This window comes from Electrona antarctica (genome assembly GCF_951216825.1).
Source record: "Electrona antarctica genome assembly, chromosome: 4".
In the NCBI taxonomy this organism is placed as follows: domain Eukaryota; kingdom Metazoa; phylum Chordata; class Actinopteri; order Myctophiformes; family Myctophidae; genus Electrona; species Electrona antarctica.
This window is the reverse complement of record NC_136809.1, coordinates 31,898,347-31,922,426: the sequence shown is the minus strand read 5'-3', so window position 1 is coordinate 31,922,426 and position 24,080 is coordinate 31,898,347. Positions and strand designations below refer to the sequence as shown.

Below are 24,080 nucleotides of genomic sequence, written 5' to 3'. Positions count from 1 at the left end.
ACAAAATACATTCTGTTAACTCATCTCTAAATTAGTACTGATAAACATAATTCTACAGTGAACATGCACATACAATGTATTTGTCAGTATTGTGAGGTGAAAGAAACAACAGAACAATTGGGGTACAGAACAAATGTGGGGGAATAGAAAGTCAAAAGTAAGATAAATCATACAGTATACGCCATATGGTAGTATAAAAGCTAAAATGTATAATGAAATAATGTTGAACAGCTGCAACACACAGCAAACTCACCCTGGGTCATTTGGGTCATCATTTTTGAACATATCCTTTGATGTGCCCATGATCAGATAGGTCCTATCTTTTGCCAATCTCATAGACTCTCTGCAGTGTAGGAAACCTAGAAATGCACGGAGCTGCCCCTGTGCACCCATATCAGTTCCTGTAACATGAATATAACATAACAGTGAATGAAATGCAAATAATAATTAAATGGAGCGTATCATAAAAACCCTTCCATTTACCCAGTACATTCCTCAGATCAACTGGATACAAGTTCACGAATCATTTGTGGGTGTAAAAATGTGAAACAGAAAGGACTAGCCTCAGTAGCCTGTCAGTAGAAACTCCTGATATTTTTACTACCGGCTAAAAGCTCCAGTTTGAATACTGATACTAAAAGCACCACCATAACAAAATGGCACCATCAAGTTTGAATGTTTTGATCATTAGAGAGAGGATTAGAATCTATTGATAATAATTTAAAAATAATGCATCACACTTAAAAGTAGAATGAGCAGAATGACGTATATAAAAGTGTAGGTGATGCTTCTTGACCCAGATGGATAACAGATGGATGCTAAAATGAGTTGTGTTAAGCCCAAACCACACCAAAGGGTCGAGACGGGACGTGGCGGTATTAGCGTTCGTCCCAGCGGTGTGATATGTCCTGTTGCACGTCGACCCAAGGAAGCCCCCTCAGGGACCCCTGAGGGTACCCAGACCCCACTTAAAGAACCACATGTTAAAAGCACCCTGCCTCTATTGCAGATCCGATGATTAAGCTTTAAGGAATTCGAGGGGGAAATTTAAGGCAAACGTTACATTCAGTCAATTAAAATAGATCAACCGATAAGAGAGAGGAATATCTACCTATCTTGATGACTTCTTCTATGCGCATATGGTAAATGTCTGTGGATTTAGCATCTTCAAATTGCTCCAGTCTTGCTTTGTACACTGTGGACAGACATGTTGCACACTGTTAACAGTAGTTTATTGTGCACGCACGCACGCACGCACGCACGCACGCACGCACGCACGCACGCACGCACGCACGCACGCACGCACGCACGCACCCGCACACACACACACACACACACACACACACACACACACACACACACACACACACACACACACACACACACACACACACTCTCGCACACACAAGTACGCACACAAACACACACACACACACACACACACACACACACACACACACACACACACACACACACACACACACACACACACACACACACACACACACACACACACACATACCATAATCTATTCTGCTGTCCACTGCAGTCTCACAGGCCTTAGCTGAACGCTCATCATTGTTAATTTTGCCCTTCTTCTGCATACTGCAGGTCTCTGGAAATGTTCACAAATTAAATACAGTAATGAGCTTTTGTCTGAGATTGTATATCAATGAATGTAAAATGAATGATTAATTACAATATCTAGTGTCAGTCAAAATATACAGAATTTATGTAGTTTTATGTTTATTTAAGGGTACCATGTCTCAAAGGTACATATTCTATATCAGCTATGTGTGTATAATATTTGAGAATTTGAAAATGAGCAAATGTATACAGATACTTTGTATGTACTGTATTTACAATAGCAGCAATCAATGATAATAGAGAGACAAGTAAATGAAAGCTGTGACTTCAGGTTGACTCGCATAGTTAGTCCCTTCCTAGAGCTAAATGGAAATGAGCCGTTGTTGTTGTTGCTGACCTTCAGCACATGTACATTCAGCAGCGTTCTTTTTACAGAGCGTTAATAGCTCTCCCTGGGCCCTCTCTGGATGGTAGAATTTCACACATTTCCTCTCTATAAGGAGAACAAAAACAGAGAGATCCCTGTGATTTTTGCAGACAAACAGATGAAAACTTGATTCATTCAATGTCTCATATAGCATATTACAAATAACACTGAGAGCATTAAGCTATAGTACAGATAGGGTTTCACAAGGGTTTTCATGTAATTCATAATTATTGTAGATAGTCAGAACCTGAAACTAACCTAAAACATCTTGAAACCATGGTTACAGCAATGAAATTGATAACATTCCAAACACTTATTTATGTGTGCATATCTATGTTTATGTATACACTTGTATGTATGATGTACGCACATACGTACGTACGTATTTTGTATGATGTATATGAAGCATATATTTTTTGTGTATATGTTTGTGTTTTGTGTTTGTATGATTGTGTGCATGTGTGTATCCCCGGCGCGCACTGCAAAGACAGAGCAAGTGCAGAGGGAGTGTTCCTGTCAACTCACCATTGTAGTACTCATAGACAGACAGAGGGAGTGTTCCTGTCAACTCACCATTGTAGTACTCATAGACAGAGACAGTGCAGAGGGAGTGTTCCTGTCAACTCACCATTGTAGTACTCATAGACAGAGACAGTGCAGAGGGAGTGTTCCTGTCAACTCACCATTGTAGTACTCATAGACAGACACTGCTGCGGGTTGCATGATGCCCACTTTCATTGTCTGGGTGACTCTAAAAGCAAACTCGTCTGGCCGTTTGTGAGACACCTAGATACAGTCAAACACCAAGGTAAGCGACAGAGGGAGATTGTGTGTGTGTGTGTGTGTGTGTGTGTGTGTGTGTGTGTGTGTGTGTGTGTGTGTGTGTGTGTGTGTGTGTGTGTGTGTGTGTGAGAGAGAGAGAGAGAGAGAGAGAGAGAGGGGTATAGTGATATACACATTTTACAGTATAAAGAGAGCTGGACTTACCTTGTTCAGGTAGATTATAAGGGAACCTCTTTCTGACAGAACTGTGTTCATCTCATATTTTGCAATGACTTGGTCGACTCCGTCGATTAACTACACACACAAACATACAATATTACATTAACATCCCATGCATTTGGGGATTGGGGTTATATGTTTGCTGGCGAGTGTAAACCTTGTCCAAGTGACACTCTTGTATGATGAAAGTAGGGCATTAATTAAAAAATAAACTTGAATTTGAAATATGGTTATACAAGGTTTCTGCCAGACTGCAACAATCATTTTTTTCTAATGCACCCTTCTATTTGCGTGCGTGCGTGTGTGCGTGCGTGCGTGCGTGCGTGCGTGCGTGTGTGTATGCGTGTTGTGGTTTAACCCTTACCTTGTCCAGATCATTTGTGTTCACAGTAAATCCAGTGAGCAAGCCAATATCCAAAATTGACATGCTGGAATCTGCCTCCTTGTCCTTATACCTGTGAAGATAGACAATGGATGGATTAGTCAAAAGAAAAGATGAGCAGAGCATGAATATTCCCTCAGTCTGACACTCAACTTCGCAGTCCTTTTCAAAGCTAAATAAAGAATATAATGTGTAAAGTATAAGACTGGTGCTGTTTTCTGTTAATGTTTTCTATGACCGCAGCTAGCAAGCAAGCAGGGCAAAACAAAGAAAAACAATCAAATTGACTGATCACTGGAAATTAAAGTAAATTAATATGTTTCTAATGTGGCTCCAACAAATGGTATTAGTAGTTTACCCCTCAAATAATCACGGAGAATCTTTTGTTTTTGGCGCATTCCTAAGACAATAATTTGATGACCGGCAGAGTCTCCGGCAGGAGACTAAATTGCATTTGAGTCTCCTGTCATCAAATTATTAAAATAATAATAAGGGTAATAATAATAATAATAATATTAATAATAATAATAATAATAATAATAGAGAAACAATAAAGGCAAAGGAGAACAAGGAACAGGAAGGAAAGAAGGAGAAGAGGAAGAGGGAGCATGATGTACAGTAGTAAATAAAGATAATGTTGCTGGTCAGAAAATATCAATCTGCAATACAGCCTTGTCTATCACTTTACTTACAACACCAATATTCTCAGCTTGTATGTCTTCAAGTCTCCTACTGTTTTCTCTGGTGGAGATGAACAAAAAAGAATTTCAAAGACAAAGAAAAAGAAAAAGAAACTCAAACAAGGTACACAGTCAAACATACAGCAAGCAAAGTGACACACAGCCAGAAACAAACAACATCTACACTAAACCAGTGGTTCTCAAAAAAATTCATCTCGAGGACCCCCAAAGAATTTTATGACACAGGCCCCCGTAAAAGAAGATTTGTGTTAAGAAATGTAAAAAAATATTGTAATTGCGTCCACAGCTTGTAGGTTATTTTCGAAGTATGAAAGTATGAAATAGGGATGAAGTTGTTAAACTTATTCTGAACATGATGCTACTGTATACAAACAGGTTTTGCTGGCGACCCCCCTGGAACCCCCTCAAGGACCACTGCACTAAACTGACAGCTAAACGGATCAACACATGGCAGACAAACTGCACAGGCAGCCATGCAGCATCCAATTCACCTGGGATGAGTTCCACAGAGACGTTAAACTTCTGACAGTCACTCTTCCGTTCTTTTGGTAAGGCATAATAGAGTGACACCACCTGTCAGCAGATGGATAGAGTTAATGTTAGAACGATCAAGAAAATGTATTCGTGTAACATAGAATGCCTCTATTATCCGCCTATGTCTCATCGCCGTCAGACAGAAACCTCTATATTTAGCCTTTTAATGTTTTTTCCCCATTAAATTCATGCCCTGTTTTTATTGGTGTGGCTGGAGAGTGATGCTCACTGTGAGAGTTGCTTCTCCTCTTCCTGTGGCTGTCACTTGCAGGTTATGGTTTACATCTTTGATCTGTCCAAAGTTGCACACACACACACACGTCACACACACACACACACACACACACACACACACACACACACACACACACACACACACACACACACACACACACGTCACACACACACACACACACACACACACACACACACACACACACACACACACACACACACACACACACACACACACACACACAGTTAGATTTCTCGTCTGTGTGTGTGTGACTGCGTGCGTGCGTGCGTGCGTGCGTGCGTGCGTGCGTGCGTGCGTGCGTGCGTGTGTGCGTGCGTGTGTGCGTGCGTGTCTGACCTTAGATGTTCTAGTTGTATAGAAGTTGTCATGGTTGATGTTGAAACTGTCAGGCTTTGCTCTTCCAGGAATCAAGATGTCCACATCCAGATCATATTCTACTTCATTTGCACTGACCCAGTACTCAGACACTGCCTGGTACACTATCATGGTCGCCTGGAAAGTGGTGGGAAGAGACTCAACTTTATTGTCACAACACAATTACAGGTTATGGAAAAGTGAAACTCTTGTTTATGCAGGCTTTCACGTTTGCAGCTCGGGGAGAAAAAGAAAAATAACTAGAAAAAGTGCTCCTCGGAGAATAGGTCTCCACCAGGTTAGGAATGTTTGTAATGTTTGGACAAAATGTGTAGGAGTAATAATAAACATGGTTTTGTTGTTGTTTTGTTTTTGCCCCCTGGTGTCACTATAATAGGGCAATGTTTAAAGGGTGGCATTAATTGTTCCTCAATGTAGTGGAAACGATAGAATATAAAAACATCACACAGATCCGTCTTGATCACATGACTATAAAGATTGTGTACCAATTTGTGTGATATTTGGATAAAATCTGAAGGACTAATATAAAAAGATGTGTTTCACATAAGTCGGCTCCTGGTGGCGCTATAAAAGGCAGATGTGAAAAATGCAGGTAAAAGGTTTTTCCTTGGCCTCGAGTCTAGGGAGTGCATACAAAGTTTTACACAGATTGGTGCAGTTATAGGTAAAAATACAAATTGCCTTATAGCACCACCATGAGGCTGATTTTAAAATGTGACACGGACGGACGGACAGGGTGCATAACATACTCTCTCTGCATGCCTTCGGCTTGGTGGAGACAATTAGCAGCATAAAGTAAAACAAATGAGAGACAGTGTAAAGGAGAGGAGAAAACAGAGAGAAGGTTTGTAATGTGCGTGTACAGCTTATGCATATGTGTGTTACCTGAGTGGAGCCAAAACCTCCACCGTACTTTCTCTGTTTGTTGAACCATCTGACAACATGGCTTGCTTCATCAAAGGCCTTCGTTCATAAAAATGAATGAAAAGAAAGGAGCTAAGTGATGAATCGTTGAAATGGAAACTCATAATATTGTTCTGCTGGTGTCACATATCGATCTGCTTATTATTATTTATATTATTGATCCACAGTTTAATCTTGTCTTTCAGTAGCCAATATGTAGATACAAGAAGCAAGATAAGACGCAATACAATACTGCTATAGTTTAATGTTTTGTTCGTTTTTGCGTATCTATTTGCCATCAATGTGTGCACAATGCACATTATGAACACATCTAGGCACTAAGGCGCCTAATTCAAATAATGTGATCCCTAAAAAACAAGGAATCACATGCGTCAGACCACACCTCATTTTAACTCATTCAGCACTCTTTTGACGCCTGTTTTCCAAAGGCCCCGGGCACCGAGATCGCCTATTTTAATATAAATGTATTACGATGATCAACTGTGTCCTGTATTGTCTGTTGAAAAAAGAACGAAAAAAAATTAAATGGAAAATCTGTTGGTCTTATGCTGTCTATGGGGATGCAAATCTTAGAACGCTAATATCTCGTATTCTTCTTTTTAGACCAGAAAACAGCTTGATTTGCAGCTCATTTCTCAAAACGATCCTAGCTTACTAAAAGTATGTTTTGGGTGAATTAAATGACAATCGCGGGGCATGTCACATAGCAGATTTTTACCTATTCCTGACTCACGGTTTTCGGCTTTCAATGGTGCTTGCCATTGAAAATACATGTGTGGCGGTCAGAGCTCTCCACCAGATGGTGCTGTGGCGCCGAATGAGTTAAATGGGGGTCCATCCGTAGACTAAAGCATGTCAAACTGGGGGTCCTTGAAATGAAACGGGTTGAGAATCACTGCTAGACAGCTAGAGCCGTAAAAATCTTCTCTTATGGGGGTCCCTGGCATTATCTCTTCTAATGGGGGTCCGCCGGCTAATTAGTGTCAATTTGGGGGTCCTTGACGCGAAAACGTTTGGGAACCACTGATCTAGACAACACGGGCAGAAGGCATGCATTTGACAACTGAGTCAGGGTGATACCTAATGCACCTATAGCGCTTCCCTAGGGTGATACCTAATGCACCTATAGCGCTTCATCAGGGTGATACCTAATGCACCTATAGCGCTTCAGGGTGATACCTAATGCACCTATAGCGCTTCCCTAGGGTGATACCTAATGCACCTATAGCGCTTCAGGGTGATACCTAATGCACCTATAGCGCTTCATCAGGGTGATACCTAATGCACCTATAGCGCTTCATCAGGGTGATACCTAATGCACCTATAGCGCTTCAGGGTGATACCTAATGCACCTATAGCGCTTCAGGGTGATACCTAATGCACCTATAGCGCTTCAGGGTGATACCTAATGCACCTATAGCGCTTCAGGGTGATACCTAATGCACCTATAGCGCTTCAGGGTGATACCTAATGCACCTATAGCGCTTCATCAGGGTGATACCTAATGCACCTATAGCGCTTCCCTAGGGTGATACCTAATGCACCTATAGCGCTTCCCTAGGGTGATACCTAATGCACCTATAGCGCTTCCCTAGGGTGATACCTAATGCACCTATAGCGCTTCCCTAGGGTGATACCTAATGCACCTATAGCGCTTCAGGGTGATACCTAATGCACCTATAGCGCGTCAGGGTGATACCTAATGCACCTATAGCGCTTCCCTAGGGTGATACCTAATGCACCTATAGCGCTTCAGGGTGATACCTAATGCACCTATAGCGCTTCAGGGTGATACCTAATGCACCTATAGCGCTTCAAGGTGATACCTAATGCACCTATAGCGCTTCAGGGTGATACCTAATGCACCTATAGCGCTTCAGGGTGATACCTAATGCACCTATAGCGCTTCCCGCCAAGCGTCAGGGTGATACCTATAGCGCTTCCCGCCAAGCGTCAGGGTGATACCTAATGCACCTATAGCGCTTCCCGCCAAGCGTCAGGGGTGATACCTAATGCACCTATAGCGCTTCCCGCCAAGCGTCAGGGTGATACCTAATGCACCTATAGCGCTTCCCGCCAAGCGTCAGGGTGATACCTAATGCACCTATAGCGCTTCCCGCCAAGCGTCAGGGTGATACCTAATGCACCTATAGCGCTTCCCGCCAAGCGTCAGGGTGATACCTAATGCACCTATAGCGCTTCAGGGTGATACCTAATGCACCTATAGCGCTTCAGGGTGATACCTAATGCACCTATAGCGCTTCAGGGTGATACCTAATGCACCTATAGCGCTTCAGGGTGATACCTAATGCACCTATAGCGCTTCAGGGTGATACCTAATGCACCTATAGCGCTTCATCAGGGTGATACCTAATGCACCTATAGCGCTTCCCTAGGGTGATACCTAATGCACCTATAGCGCTTCCCTAGGGTGATACCTAATGCACCTATAGCGCTTCCCTAGGGTGATACCTAATGCACCTATAGCGCTTCCCTAGGGTGATACCTAATGCACCTATAGCGCTTCAGGGTGATACCTAATGCACCTATAGCGCTTCAGGGTGATACCTAATGCACCTATAGCGCTTCAAGGTGATACCTAATGCACCTATAGCGCTTCAGGGTGATACCTAATGCACCTATAGCGCTTCAGGGTGATACCTAATGCACCTATAGCGCTTCCCGCCAAGCGTCAGGGTGATACCTAATGCACCTATAGCGCTTCCCGCCAAGCGTCAGGGTGATACCTAATGCACCTATAGCGCTTCCCGCCAAGCGTCAGGGTGATACCTAATGCACCTATAGCGCTTCCCGCCAAGCGTCAGGGTGATACCTAATGCACCTATAGCGCTTCCCGCCAAGCGTTAGGGGTGATACCTAATGCACCTATAGCGCTTCCCGCCAAGCGTCAGGGTGATACCTAATGCACCTATAGCGCTTCCCGCCAAGCGTCAGGGTGATACCTAATGCACCTATAGCGCTTCCCGCCAAGCGTCAGGGTGATACCTAATGCACCTATAGCGCTTCCCGCCAAGCGTCAGGGTGATACCTAATGCACCTATAGCGCTTCCCGCCAAGCGTCAGGGTGATACCTAATGCACCTATAGCGCTTCCCGCCAAGCGTCAGGGTGATACCTAATGCACCTATAGCGCTTCCCGCCAAGCGTCAGGGTGATACCTAATGCGCCTATAGCGCTTCCCGCCAAGCGTCAGGGGTGATACCTAATGCACCTATAGCGCTTCCCGCCAAGCATCAGGGTGATACCTAATGCACCTATAGCGCTTCCCGCCAAGCGTCAGGGGTGATACGTAATGCACCTATAGCGCTTCCCGCCAAGCGTCAGGGGTGATACCTAATGCACCTATAGCGCTTCCCGCCAAGCGTCAGGGGTGATACCTAATGCACCTATAGCGCTTCCCGCCAAGCGTCAGGGGTGATACATAATGCACCTATAGCGCTTCCCGCCAAGCGTCAGGGTGATACCTAATGCACCTATAGCGCTTCCCGCCAAGCGTCAGGGTGATACCTAATGCACCTATAGCGCTTCCCGCCAAGCGCCAGGGGGATACCTAATGCACCTATAGCGCTTCCCGCCAAGCGTCAGGGGTGATACCTAATGCACCTATAGCGCTTCCCGCCAAGCGTCAGGGGTGATACCTAATGCACCTATAGCGCTTCCCGCCAAGCGTCAGGGGTGATACCTAATGCACCTATAGCGCTTCCCGCCAAGCGCCAGGGGTGATACCTAATGCACCTATAGCGCTTCCCGCCAAGCATCAGGGGTGATACCTAATGCACCTATAGCGCTTCCCGCCAAGCGTCAGGGGTGATACCTAATGCACCTATAGCATTTCCCGCCAAGCGTCAGGGGTGATACCTAATGCACCTATAGCGCTTCCCGCCAAGCGTCAGGGGTGATACCTAATGCACCTATAGCATTTCCCGCCAAGCGTCAGGGGTGATACCTAATGCACCTATAGCGCTTCCCGCCAAGCGTCAGGGTGATACCTAATGCACCTATAGCATTTCCCGCCAAGCATCAGGGGTGATACCTAATGCACCTATAGCGCTTCCCGCCAAGCGTCAGGGGTGATACCTAATGCACCTATAGCATTTCCCGCCAAGCGTCAGGGGTGATACCTAATGCACCTATAGCGCTTCCCGCCAAGCGTCAGGGGTGATACCTAATGCACCTATAGCGCTTCCCGCCAAGCGCCAGGGGTGATACCTAATGCACCTATAGCGCTTCCCGCCAAGTGTCAGGGGTGATACCTAATGCACCTATAGCGCTTCCCGCCAAGTGTCAGGGGTGATACCTAATGCGCCTAGCGTTTCCCGCCAAGCGCCATTGGGCCGCATTGCGTCGGGCGTAAGATAGGTACCAGGACTTTATTGATTACATATAAATTAAATGTCAATGTGTTTGTTCTTTAAAATCTTGAACATTTTGTTTTCATTGTAATCTGGATAAATAGGCACTTCGAATTCCAAAAATAAACTGAAAATTTAAATCTATAAAGCATTTTCGGCGAATGCTTGTTTCGAGATTTTCAAGTGGGCCCTGATCCAGAAAAGGTTGTGAACCATTGAGTTTGTGAGATACGCTCACCTGGACCTTGACAAGAGCCAGAAGAGCATAGGCTGTGGCCTCCAGTGAGTAGATATGACCCCTGGGAACAGTCACGTGATTGAGGTCTGAGGAGCACACACACACACACACACACACACACACACACACACACACACACACACACACACACACACACACACACACACACACACACACACACACACACACACACACACACACACACACACACACACACACACACACACACACACACACACACACACACACACACACACACACACGTCATTGACCCTGAATGACTAAATGCTAAAACTATGAGACACAGTATCTAAAAATAGTAATCTGTACATAGATGTGGACAAACAACAATTTAACGCGCGCGCGCACGCACGCACGCACGCACGCACGCACGCACGCACGCACGCACGCACGCACGCACGCACGCACGCACGCACACACACACACACACAGTATAGGCTATTAACATTGTTATTCAAAATCACCTGATATAAATGTTTGGAGAAACTGTTTTCTTTCTATTGTGAACTTGTCTTCTTCGTTGGCTAGGGCGTACGATGTCATGGCAACAGCATATGGGTTAGTGAGGCTGGGCATTCTTTTCTCCAGGTACGCCACTGCTTTGTGTATGCTGCCTGCCATACTCTGGACACATAGAAAGAACAGACTATGAACCGTGCATTTTGTAAGGTATGAGAAGGAAGGGAAAACTGTGCTGAGGATGAAAGAGTCATCTCAAATGCACAGAGAACCACAAAGAAATCTATCATTCAAGCATATATCTAATTGCCAAGGCTAATATGTTACTTAATTCCAACTTTTTGTATGACCACATGTTTTCGTCAAAGTTATGTGTTAGTTATGTGTGTGTGTGTGTGTGTGTGTGTGTGTGTGTGTGTGCGTGCGTGCGTGCGTGCGTGCGTGCGTGCGTGCGTGCGTGCGTGCGTGCGTGCGTGTGTGCATGTGTGAGTTCCTTACATTAACCTTGCCATGACACACATCGCGTGACTCCTGCATGGCGATGAGTACAAAGGCAGTCATTGAGGCATCACTGTCTGTTCCATGGACATCCCCCTAAATATGAAGAGAATTATTGTAACAACCAAGCATTTTTTTAAAGAAAGACTTAATTTTTAAGTATTTAAGTATTTTTTTTAAAAACAAGTACTTATTTGACTGCGCAACTTTCAATTGCAGTGGAGTAATATTTGACCAGAAGTATTTATACTTTGGCTAGTACTGGGTATAGAGCACTTTCTCCACCACTGGTTGCTCTTGTTTTGTTGGCACCAGACCCATTGAAATGAGAGTTCCACCAATGAGGGGGCAGAGAACAGCGCCGGCCACGTGATTCATGTAACTTGTTTGTCACTATAAAGCCCATAGACTCCAATGCATTCCATCAACTTCCGGTTCAGGCCTTTATCACTCTTCACCAATAGAAGTCTATGTAGAAGAGCCGGCATTGGACTGGCCCGATGAAGGCCGTTCGATGAAGAACGGAGTTGGCGCAACTCTCACTCCAAGGCTCTGGTTGACACCAAATTGAACAATTGAACAGCAGTATTTGTCACACTGAAGCACCAGCTGCTCCTAATTGTTGGCTCAGTGCACAGTACATACCCGCATCTCCGAGTGCCATAAATAACCGCTTTCTTTGAAAACGCCATCAGGCGCTTGTGTGTTGAGAATGAGCCACTTGACAGCATCACAAATCACATGGTCTTGCACTGCCACCTGCAGCCTACTGGTCATGGCAAACACCTTGACAACATAGGATGTTAGCCTATAGGAAGAGGATATGAAGTGAAGTGAAGGAAGGGGGAATACAAGTTTAGCGTCATTGTTCAACATGTCTTTGAATCTATCTTTCAACCAAAATGTGTGTGTGTGGGAGGGGGGGGGGGGGGGGGGGGGGGGCTCACCAAGTGCTGCACTTATATCCTACCCACACACTAAAACACCCATCTTTGTTACGGTAGTAAAGCTGGTTTTCATAGCCTAAAACAAACACAAGCACAAATATAGCCCAACGAGATTAAGTTACTGTTACAGAGACATAAGAAGGGGGGTTAATAAACACATAAATGCTTATACTTAATGTCTTAAAGGGAATTGTACATAAATGCAATATTTCCAATTCCTTCTTTAATCAGTAAGTAAAGTGGAAGCAATGCTAATGCACAATTTTAAACCAGAACATCCTGTCCAATGTGCTTCAAGTTGATGGGCAACTAAATGGCCTTTTAAAACAGTAATAACAAGTAATAAAGCTATCCTGTGAAAATTGCTATGAATACAGATTAGTTCCATTAATTCCTACCTTTTCTGATGTGTTGAAGGGCTGTATTGCGTTTGTCAAGACCCACTTGTTCCCACTTATTGGTTTTGTCCAAGTATGTGGTCGCGATGACAGGTGACGTCATATAGATCATGTTCTGCTCGCCACAGCCGCCAGGCTGATAGATGAGACTGCCCATAGAGTCCCCACTGATGGCATTCTCTACAAACACACTCGTCTGCTGTCCACCTACAGTACACACAGGCATTAGTCCCACACCCTACCCAAAACACAATCCCTAAACCTAACTTCTCAGGAAGCCACAGGGTTAGTTTTAACCTGCCACACATGCCGGGAGCCACGGGTTAGTTTTAACCTGCCACGCATGTCGGGAGCCACGGGTTAGTTTTAACGTGCCACGCATGTCGGGAGCCACGGGTGAGTTATAACCAGCCATGCATGTCGCTGTTGTCGGACTAATGCCTGTCGGACTGTTAGTATGGCTAACCAACGTATAGTAACAGATAGTAATCTATAGTAATAGATAGTAACAGACAGACATCTCACCTGTTATTGAGACCTGGGTGCTGCTAGGCGCGTTTACGACTACCTCTGCCATAGGAATTCCACTGTTGATAACTATTTGCTGTTTACCATCTGAATGACATAGGGAAAGTTTTAATGTTGCCTTAGAAGAGGCAAGAAATATATAATATTTTATATGTAAAGATTATTCCATTGAACTCACTGTGTTTAGAAGGGTCCAGAATGAAATGCTTTGGTTCCTTTATCAATTCTCCCTCAGGCTGACACATAAATAAGTAAACAATTAAACAGCATGCCTATCGATCTTTTACAGCTATACCATCTACATTGTGGGTATTTAGCTGACACGCTTATCCAGGGCTTGCAAAGTCACAGTAAATGGCATGAACCCTATAGTCAACAAAATGACAGGGTTAAATGATCAATTAAATATTAAATAGAGAGTAAATAATAAATAAACTAAGTGCTACAAAGTAAGTAAAACACCAGGTAAGCGTCACACCTAAACAACATGCTCTCTAAATTTGTGGACAAGCAAACAGTAAATAACATATGGTACATAGCATGTGAGAACAAGTAAATGGTAAATGGTGCGTTTATATAGCACCTTTATCCAAGGCGCTTTACATAGATTGTGCATTACATTCACCCATTCACCCATTCATACACCGATGGCGGGGGAAACCATGCAAGGCACCAACCTGCACATCGGGAGCAGGGGTTCAGAGTCTTGCTCAAGAACACTTCAACACTAACTCTGGGGGAGCCCGGGATCGAACTGGGATCCTCACGGTTCCCATCCAGCTGCTCTACCAGCCACTCTACCCCTGAGCCACTGCCGCAAAGTAGCCAACATGCAACAGCTGCCACACTTTGAATTGCTTCTGACTGGTTAAAATGAGCAGAGATTAATTGCTTGAAGAAGGCAAATCCAAAAGTCATGTGGGTACAACCCCTGCAGTGAGAGCGTTGCAGTGTGAAGGATCACGTCTATTACTGAATGGTTGCCAATATACAATGCAGTCGGTCTTGCTTACCACTACTCGCAGTAACTTCCTGATTCCATCGCTGAGAAATGAGTTTTTAATCTGGGCTTTGACCTCGATAGGGTGATGGCCATCCTTCATGGGAATAATGATAAAGGGCACCAACCGTGTGGAGTATGCCCCAATAGTCACCTCCTCGCGATACTTCCCACGTTTAGAGGCCGCACTGCACAAGTGCTCTGAGGTCTCAACTAGTTCCACACGCACCTATAGGGATTCAAGTTCATCACTTTATTCTCCAAAAGGGAAACCTAAAAATATTCAAGGCAAGCCCTTTGTGAGAATCAAGGAGAGGATAAAACATCTCCACACTGTTTTTAAGCTCCAAAAACATTTACTTTTATTATTGGTGAAAGGTTTTGACCCTTTTAGCCTTTTACCAGATAATAATAATAGCAATAGCAATAATAATAATAATAATAATAATAATAATAATCTGTTTTTCAGAATGTTAACTAGAAGCATTTGAAAAGTATACTGTACCCTGAACTAAGAACAACCAAAATAAGGTACATGACTTACTGTAGCTTCGTCAGGACTATTGTTGTGCAGGATTGCCTTGACTTCCAGCTGCTCTCCGCGGACAGCTGAGTAGGGCAGCCTGAGATCGATGAAGAATGGCTTCTGAACGACTATATCTAATGAATCAGCCACACAGATGCCTTTAGGAGAGAGGAAACATTTAAGACAGGATGGGATAAGACTAGAAGCCTTCTTAAAAACACTTCATATAGACTCAAAAATGCAGAGCTGTAGTTGGATTAAATTTGTATAATATCTAAGCAAGAGGAGGCAGTTCTCACCATGCGTCTTGGACAGGCTAATGCCTGTGACTATCCAGGTGGTGATGGAATCTGGTAGTGGTTCAGTTCTCACAAAAGATGTGGTTACACTGAAAGAGAAGAGTGGAGAGTCTCTGAGTGTGTGTGTGTGTGTGTGTGTGTGTGTGTGTGCGTGCGTGCGTGCGTGCGTGCGTGCGTGCGTGCGTGTGTGTGTGCGTGCATACGACTGTGTGTTTGAATGAATACTTTATTAACAAGTTTGTTAACAGTTAATACGGTCAAAGGTCATGCTAAAAACACAAAAAGCTTTAGGGGGCTTGTATCCACTGTGTGTGTGTACGTATAGGTTTTAATTTGCCTCACCAGTGAGGATTCCTTGGGTCGCATTTGGGCAGTGGGACATCCTTCCATAGCCAGCTCTCAGGGAACTGAGTACGGGTAACAATGTCATTGCTGTCCTGATAACTTTCATCATCATCCTCACCTATAGTGGTAATATAGGAATGAAAGTTTCATTTTAAAACCGAATAACTAACATACATAACATACACAACATACATAACATTAATCTTGCTCTTGTACATTAATTGAATAATTAAAAAGGTTTTTGTTTAGTTTTTTTATTGAAAAAAAGCCGATGAACCACAAAACCATGTATTAAACTTTGTTGTACAAGTACAATAATAGTGAAAATTTCCACGGCAGGCTATTTTCACTATTATTTAAGTATTTCTGTAAGTTTATCCCGGGGAAGACAGCAACATGAATCTTTTGGAGTGTTGAGGTCTCTTACTGCGAGCAAGTTGGAGTACCAATTCTTTCCTGTCCTCTCGCAGGCTGGTCAGCTCTGTGCAGCAGTACAGGAAGGCTTCAGTGCATGCCGCACCGTCACTGATGTACTCGCTGCGACGCTGGCAGTCATATGACAGTGGGGTGTCTTTCATTCCATCCACACAACACCTGTACAGCAGTTTATCAGGGTACCGGCCCGCTAGTAGGGAGAGGACAAACATGTCACCATCGATGCATTTTAAATCTTAGATATGCCAAAATAGTTTATATAATTTACAGTAGGTATTTAGGTTGTTTTTATTTGTAGGCAGTTGTTTATTATGTTGTATTTTCTGTTTTTGTCATGTTGTTATTGTGGGGTTTTTATATGTGGGACTACAGGTGGAAATTAGATTATATAGCTAAATCCGGCATGTTTACCTGAGCTCATGTTCAATTGATTGATTTCTATATATGTACTTGTATTCTACATGTGCATGTATTGAATGTTCATTAACGTGCACTGTGCCGGAAGAAAGAAAGAAAGAAAGAAAGAAAGAAAGAAAGAAAGAAAGAAAGAAAGAAAGAAAGGTGTTGTTGCAGTAAATAAGATGAGATAAACCTTTACTGATACCTGGAGGGAAATTCAGGTGTCATACTACTAGCACCAACAGATGTAAGAAACACCAAGCCTAGTCAAGAACCAATTCAAGATAAGAATACATTTGAAAAAGAATACTGAGCTGCTGGCCCTAGATATCTGCAGTGGATTCTTGAATGAGTGAATATATCTTCAGTCTATCAATGAATAGAGTTAGGTTCCTGGTGGCTCAGTCATGTGACGTCTCTGTAGAATATGAATTAACATGCAGCTCGTGCTCGTGTACAGACTATGAACTAGGAAAAGGGCCCTTCTGGGCACAGGTCTCCACCAGGAGGATAGGAGTGTGTGTGATGTTTGGCAAAATGTTTAGGAGTAATATAAACATGTTTTTTTTGTTGTGGCATTTCTTCCTCGGCTTAGTGGGACTGTGCATGCAACATTTCACTGAAATCACACCATGTGTTCATGATTTGCAGCATTTTGTTTGAAACGGAGCACTCCTGCGAACTTAGTCAATCAGGATAGAGTCTGAAAAATCTGAAAGACCCGTTTAGTTGAATGGTTCCAGAGAGACTGTGTACCAATTTGCGTGATGTTTGGACAAAATCTGTAGGTGTAGGCTACTGTCAACAAAATGTATTTTGCACAAAGCGGCCTCCTGGTGGCGCTATAACAGGCCAATGCGCAAACTTTGGGGCAGAGGTTCAGCTCTGGCATTCAGGGAGTGTGTGTGCAGAGTATGTCTGCGATCAAGCAAGCCAACGGTGCCAGAGATTAGCTGGTCAAAGACGGACGGACACACAGACTGATGGACGGAGTGCAAAACATACTCTCTCCCCATGCCTTCGGCCTGGTGGAGACAATAATGAATCATATAAAAATAGATGTGTGTACAGTCTACCAACAGTGAATGGGAGAATTTGTGAACTTGTAGAACAGCTTTTCTTTTGCTAAAGTATAAGAGTGAAAACTGGAGGAACCTTATTATAGAGTCCTGGGGGACTTCCGGTCAACTAACATGGTTAATAGTTACCTAGGGTTTGCCTAAGATCTGTTATGGTTTTGGATCGTTTCCTCCTCGCACTGCCACTGACTGGACACTTTAATTCTGGAAACACATTACACAACAAAGGCTAAAGAATAATGACTTAGACAGGTGTGTGTTGAATGTCAACCTAAAAATAATAATGTCAATGAGATTTATTTCGTTTGAGAATCATTGTGTTGTTGTTTATTCTTTCCCATGATACCTGTAATCTAACTTATCACACTAACCATAGCCCAAAAAAAGGACCCACACCTGAGGCACACACAAATAAATACATATTTTAGTGTGTGGGAGCTGTAGCCCTATTAGGTCAATGCATAAATGAAAACACCCAGAACAACACAATAAAAGTAAACCCATTCTAACTATTGCTGCCATTACCGAGGAGCAGTTAGGGGTCTTGCTCAGGGAGACTTCTACAAGAAAAAAACAGAAGCCACAGAAATCAGTAGGGTTCAACCTGGAATCTGTGAGGATGTGATATCTAGGAAAATGTTTATATTTTTACCTGAGGGTGGCGCTAGATGATAAGTAAAGAAGGTCAGTCGCTATACTACTAGTAGTAACAGGGAGTGGGTTGCAAGTGGACGATGTATAAAATATTCCGTTTTAGTTTTTTTTTCCTGCAACATTATAATATTTGATACCATACAAATGTACATGTATGTGTGGGCATGTATGCTTCTTTAGAGTGTAATGTCACTTGTTTTGCTTTTACACTTAAAAAAATGAACTGAGAGAAAATGAACATGTCTTGTAATATCCTGTAAACTATCTTATAATGGCAATAAACAAGTTTTTTTTTTAAACTTTGATATCGGAGCATTTTTATATCGGACTACACTAGAGCTTGAATGAACCATACCGCCATACATTTCAAATCAATCTGCACTTTCAACTGCATTATCATGACTTCCTCTTCCCCAAACCATAGATTCCATCAAAGCTTTCCAAATGTCTGTCTGTATAAAAGATACAAATAAAATATAAGTAGGGACAGAAATGAGGATAAGTGGCCTTACCTTGCCTGTATGGAGTCCCTAGTGCAGTGTTGGTCTCAAACAAGAGCCCAGCATCATAGAACACACCCATACTGTCCTTTCCCCCACCTGCTGTACAGCCAGTATCATACTTCTCCACTAGGTCCCACACCTGAGGCGCACACAAACACAAAACAGCAATTCAGCACAATACATTATAATATTTAACGTTTACTAAATGGCAGTTGCTTTATTCATTATGCAAAAATATAAAAAATAGAAATATCTTGTTGACGCACTGCTCTAAAACCAGGCTGGTTTAAAATGTTTTTATTACTTTCACTATTGTAATCAAATAATTATAATAGTGAAGTTTCAACAGGTTTTCAGGAATATTGAACAGCTAGTGAACATGAGATTACAATGTTTTATCCAATATAGTAATCTTGGGAAGCACCACCTTTATATTTTAACCCATTAAAACCATCTGTGTCATTTTATATCAATTGAAAAAAGGCAGAGATCCGGGCACACAAAATATTTAAAAGAGGAGAAGAATCTTTATAAGAGAAGAACCTTTATTAAATAAAGCTTAATAAAGATTCTTCACCTCTTTTAAACATTTTGTGTGCCCGGATCTCCGCCTTTTTTCAATTGATGTCTTATCCCAATTGATCCAGGAGCACCTTTTTACTATTTTTACATATTTTATCTACCTGCATGTCTCCGTCGAGCACCTGGTTGCTTTCTTGCCTCTGCTGTGTCATTTTATACTAGATAGATATTAAAAAATAGCAGATATACTACAGTAGCTCTCTCTCTCTCTCTCTCTCTCTCTCTCTCTCTCTCTCTCTCTCTCTCTCTCTCTCTCTCTCTCTCTCTCTCTCTCTCTCTCTCTCTCTCTCTCATACATATAATGTTGGGGGTCCTTGACATAAAAAAGCTTGAGAAGCATTCTAGCAACATACATTTTTCAGAAAACTGTTAGGTTTAATAGAAGACATTTGTAGAATCGGCTTCAGGTCTTAATGGGTTAAGAAGAAGCACCTTCCAGCTCCCACCACACCACACCACACCACACCACACCACACACAAAACACCTTTTTCTGGGTGAGACGATGTTTGTTGTTGAGGACGTAGATGCCTTTGTCCACAGCTACCAGTCCCACCATGGCTCCTGGGTCTCCTGTGACCTTCAGATCAAACCTCTTACGAGGCCCAAACGATTGCGCCTTTTGGACTGATTCTAGCTTCAACTACAGTACAATGACAGGGAAAGACAGTGGGAGAGGTAGAATAAATGGTATTGGAATATGTAGTTTATGCACAAGCACCAATCACTGTTTTTTGATATAAAGTGTGTAATGCCCTCCTTCAGTCTCATACACTAAAGTATTCGAGACAACCACTGATTTCTGCTATCATCAGTGACACTTATTTTGTGTGCATGTGTGTGTGTGTGTCTCTCACCACACCCATGCAGGTATCCTTTACATCCACCCAAATGGAGTCTGACACCACTTCATTGGTTCCAATGTGGTAATAGGCTATGATGCGGAATGAGGGTAGCATGTCCTTGGTAATGACCAATGACAGAGACACCAAGGTCTGGCCTTCTCTCTTGAAACGTTCAGCCTTGATTAACTGGCCTCTGCTCAGGATCTGACGTAATAAATGAAAACACATTATTCCAGTCGTTCTCAACCTGGTGAGCGGTAAGAATATTGGCAATATAGACCCCCAAATAAATGGCAAAACTAAGATTTTAATGACATTAATATTTAATATATTATATATTTATTTAAAAAAATTAAAATGTAGTTGTCATTTCACTGTTATACTGAAAGGTAGGAACTGCCATTGATCCAGGCACAATCGATTGACTGATCATTGAAATAAACATGCTGTTTTACACAAACACATGGGATCTGAACTCACTAGGTATGTAATGTCTTGCTTTGGAGCTGCTTGACTGGGAATGTTCAGGTTGATTTTCATGTTGTCTCCTAATTTCAGTTCAGTTGAGTCCACACCTGAAATATTAGCAACAATAACACTGCTTAAACACAATTATAAAATGCATGCATGCAAGCTACCTGCGTTACATTGTCGAACTCTAGGATTTAGACCCCATCACATGGAGTAACATAGTTGTTGTATAGTTGAATTTTCTTTCTTTCTTTTGTTTACCTATGTGGAGGTAGTTGTTGCTCGTGGAAATATATGGGAGTGCACTGTATTTAGCATACGCCTGCCTGTCATCTCGAATGTTTATATCAGTGGTCTTTGCCTGGAATCACATAAACAGCCGCACACTTCAACCTCAACAACATGTTCATTGTCACATCACAATTTTGCAGATGTAAAAGAGACAATTGAGAGACTTACGGTGATTTCCAGTTGTGGGGCCCCTACTATTGTGTTGACGGTGACTTTGGCCATGCCATTGCCTCCCGTTAGCCCACGTGCTGGTGGGTCCCCAGGTCCCACCAGCACAGGCACGCCCACGGCCGGAGAGTCATCAGGGTTCAGAACCACAACCTAATGTACAGTATAGTATGTGACAAACAGCTGACCATTCAAACCATGCATCAAGTTCTCAGATTCAAAAGTAATGAAAGGTAGTTGGGACCTTCGGGGAGGACCACCAGGGATCCTTGAAACAGGTTCCAGGGGGTCCACAAGCAAAATGTATTTGTGAACAAATTTTAATCATTTAGAAATCTTTTAGATAGGGGCCCGCGATAAAAGGATATTGATATGGGATTACTTGAAATTGAGAACCCCTGATTTAAGGCCATTTCCTAGCAAACCACAGACAGGTTTTAAGGCTGTGGGAGATGATGTCTCAAAGTACAAAAGAAATCAGTGTGTGTCTGAATGGAGATACTAGCTATTGATCTAACAGCAATGTTTTATCATAGGAGGGCATATGGGTGAATTTTGTTTATTAGAAATAAAGTTAATTGTTTCCTTCCTCTTTTTGTAAAAGTGAGTGAAGTGAATTTGGGCGATTAGAAAAGTGCTATAAATCTGAGCTATTATTTTACCGAAACATCAAAGGACATTCCTGGCTTGAAGTACTTTGGTGTCATCTTGAAATGGATGGTGTAAGGAGATATGACTATCTGGATGCCTCTCAGCTGCGCCTCCACCATTTCACTGCCTGAAAGAGCAGGCAAATGCTATTCAGCCTACACATTTACAAACGACATATGCCCAAACATGCGGACGCAGACGCACATGCTCTCTCTCTCTCTCTCTCTCTCTCTCTCTCTCTCTCTCTCTCTCTCTCTCTCTCTCTCTCTCTCTCTCTCTCTCTCTCTCTCTCTCTCTCTCTCTCTCTCTCTCTCTCTCTCTCTCTCTCTCTCTCTCTCCTTACCACTTTCTGTCAGCACACTGACAGACACAAATATGGAGCTCTTCGTCAGACTTTCGATTTCGGGGAAAGCGTCAGTGATGTGCCTCCTCAGCAAGATGGCCTTTCCTTCACCTCTTACCACCTAAAAAGCATGCATAAAAAATGTACAGTTACGTACATACATATATACACACACTCAATATATATATATTTTTCATGGAGCCCTTCTTAATGCATATACAGTATTATCCACTTTGGGCCACATATGTGAGCAGATCTTAATTGGATCACTTTCACCATACAGTTTAAAGATAGCATTAAAATCAAAATAGAAATCAACTACAAAAAGTCCCCCTCGGGGCACAGGTCTCCACCAGGGCAGGTCAGGTTGTGGCCTCCTGGTGGCGCTATAATAGGCCAATGTGAAAAGGGTGCCATATAATTCTTATGCCTTAAATGGCAGTTGGATGATTTGAGGCATTTTGGTCCAAAAATGTTTTTTGCAAAGATCCACCTGTTGGTGGCGCTATAACAGGCCAATGTGAAAAGGGTGGGATGTATTCCTCAGCCTAGTAGGAAAGTGCGTGAAAGATTTCACATAAATTGCTGCGTTCATGATTTGAGGCTTTTTTGTTCAAAACGGGCCAATACTGCAAAACTTTGAAAGCCAATGTTAGCCAATTAGGATGGAATATGAAATATGAAATATTGGATAGATCCGTCTTGAGCACATGACTATAGAGATACTGTGTAATGTTTTGCGGATTTTTGGACAAAATCTGGAGGAGTAATAGCAAAAAATGTTTTTTACAAAGATCGGCCTCCTGGTGGTGCTATAACAGGCCGTTCAGGAAACTTTGGGGCAGAGGTTGGCATCTAGGGAGTGTGTGTGCAAAATTTGGCTGGTAATTTACAATAGAGGACAAGATGAAAGAGACCATAGATGATAGATTGAAAAATTAGAGACAAGCCATAGGATTTCTACAAAATGCAAACAAACAGATAGGATTTGACAATATTATGCTAACCGGCACTTTCTGAAGAGACTCAGGGAAACTCTTCTTTTGGTCCTGGTGAACTACTCCAAACACCACGTAGGCAACCCCATCCACCTCCTTACCAAACAGATACCTAAAAGCACACGTACAGAAATAAACGTGGTCACAATAATGTACAGACCAAAGTAAATAATCAACACATGCACCGATGGTGGAACAAAGTACGTTTAGTTCACTACTATACTTAAAGGGACATTGCACTCATTTTCAACATTTTACTATGTCATTAATATACCTTAGAGCTGTTGTGTGGAAATAATAAAAAAAGTCCCCCATTCTGTGTTTCCTAGAACTGGAGATCTGAAAAAGATTTTTTTCATACTTACAGTTCTAGGAAACACAGAATACTAAATACTACACTAAAAAGTTTGAGAACCACTGAAAAGCAACATAGGTTTGTCACCCATTTTCAAATTACATCATAATGGTCCTTTTTTTAAATGTTTTTTTTTTGTGGCTTTCGCCTTTATTTTATTTTTATTTTTATGGAGGGATAGAGGCTGACAGGAAATCGGGAGAGATTGGGGGGGTGACATGCAGTGAAGGCTGTCGGGATCGGGAGTCGAGCCCGCGGCACACTGCCAGACTGGATTACCAGCCAAGGTACCTGGACCGCTGAGCCACGGCCCAGACCAAGGCATTGTAGTTTTGATGCGACCATAATGGTCCTTTTAATATATTTTGAGGGGCGCTAGCCCCTCCTATGTCCAGCTTTGAGAGTATGTGTAAACACAAACATTGAAGACAAAAGTGTGTAAACACAAACATTGAAGACAAAGGCGTGTAAACACAAACATTATTGAAG

General features: G+C 42.7%; 1 protein-coding gene across 1 annotated transcript in view; it reads right to left on the bottom strand.

Moving 5' to 3' along the window:
* Nucleotides 1–24,080, bottom strand: part of LOC306921254 (complement C3-like) — a gene marked incomplete at its 5' end in the record, with an annotated part of 28,807 nt that overhangs the window by 417 nt on the left and 4,310 nt on the right. The window contains 35 exons of the mRNA XM_079498364.1: nt 254–401; nt 1,112–1,195; nt 1,523–1,615; nt 1,985–2,080; nt 2,698–2,800; nt 3,002–3,091; nt 3,381–3,471; nt 4,091–4,139; nt 4,591–4,672; nt 4,863–4,925; nt 5,226–5,381; nt 6,150–6,227; nt 10,799–10,884; nt 11,284–11,443; nt 11,777–11,872; nt 12,422–12,584; nt 12,724–12,799; nt 13,122–13,328; nt 13,647–13,736; nt 13,828–13,885; nt 14,663–14,878; nt 15,194–15,333; nt 15,475–15,563; nt 15,817–15,937; nt 16,247–16,444; nt 17,862–17,936; nt 18,899–19,028; nt 19,957–20,112; nt 20,327–20,518; nt 20,795–20,889; nt 21,047–21,146; nt 21,245–21,397; nt 21,907–22,022; nt 22,239–22,359; nt 23,246–23,348. Of these exons, the coding sequence (XP_079354490.1) occupies nt 254–401; nt 1,112–1,195; nt 1,523–1,615; nt 1,985–2,080; nt 2,698–2,800; nt 3,002–3,091; nt 3,381–3,471; nt 4,091–4,139; nt 4,591–4,672; nt 4,863–4,925; nt 5,226–5,381; nt 6,150–6,227; nt 10,799–10,884; nt 11,284–11,443; nt 11,777–11,872; nt 12,422–12,584; nt 12,724–12,799; nt 13,122–13,328; nt 13,647–13,736; nt 13,828–13,885; nt 14,663–14,878; nt 15,194–15,333; nt 15,475–15,563; nt 15,817–15,937; nt 16,247–16,444; nt 17,862–17,936; nt 18,899–19,028; nt 19,957–20,112; nt 20,327–20,518; nt 20,795–20,889; nt 21,047–21,146; nt 21,245–21,397; nt 21,907–22,022; nt 22,239–22,359; nt 23,246–23,348 (4,074 nt within the window). The remainder of the gene's footprint in view (nt 1–253; nt 402–1,111; nt 1,196–1,522; nt 1,616–1,984; nt 2,081–2,697; nt 2,801–3,001; nt 3,092–3,380; nt 3,472–4,090; nt 4,140–4,590; nt 4,673–4,862; nt 4,926–5,225; nt 5,382–6,149; nt 6,228–10,798; nt 10,885–11,283; nt 11,444–11,776; nt 11,873–12,421; nt 12,585–12,723; nt 12,800–13,121; nt 13,329–13,646; nt 13,737–13,827; nt 13,886–14,662; nt 14,879–15,193; nt 15,334–15,474; nt 15,564–15,816; nt 15,938–16,246; nt 16,445–17,861; nt 17,937–18,898; nt 19,029–19,956; nt 20,113–20,326; nt 20,519–20,794; nt 20,890–21,046; nt 21,147–21,244; nt 21,398–21,906; nt 22,023–22,238; nt 22,360–23,245; nt 23,349–24,080) is intronic.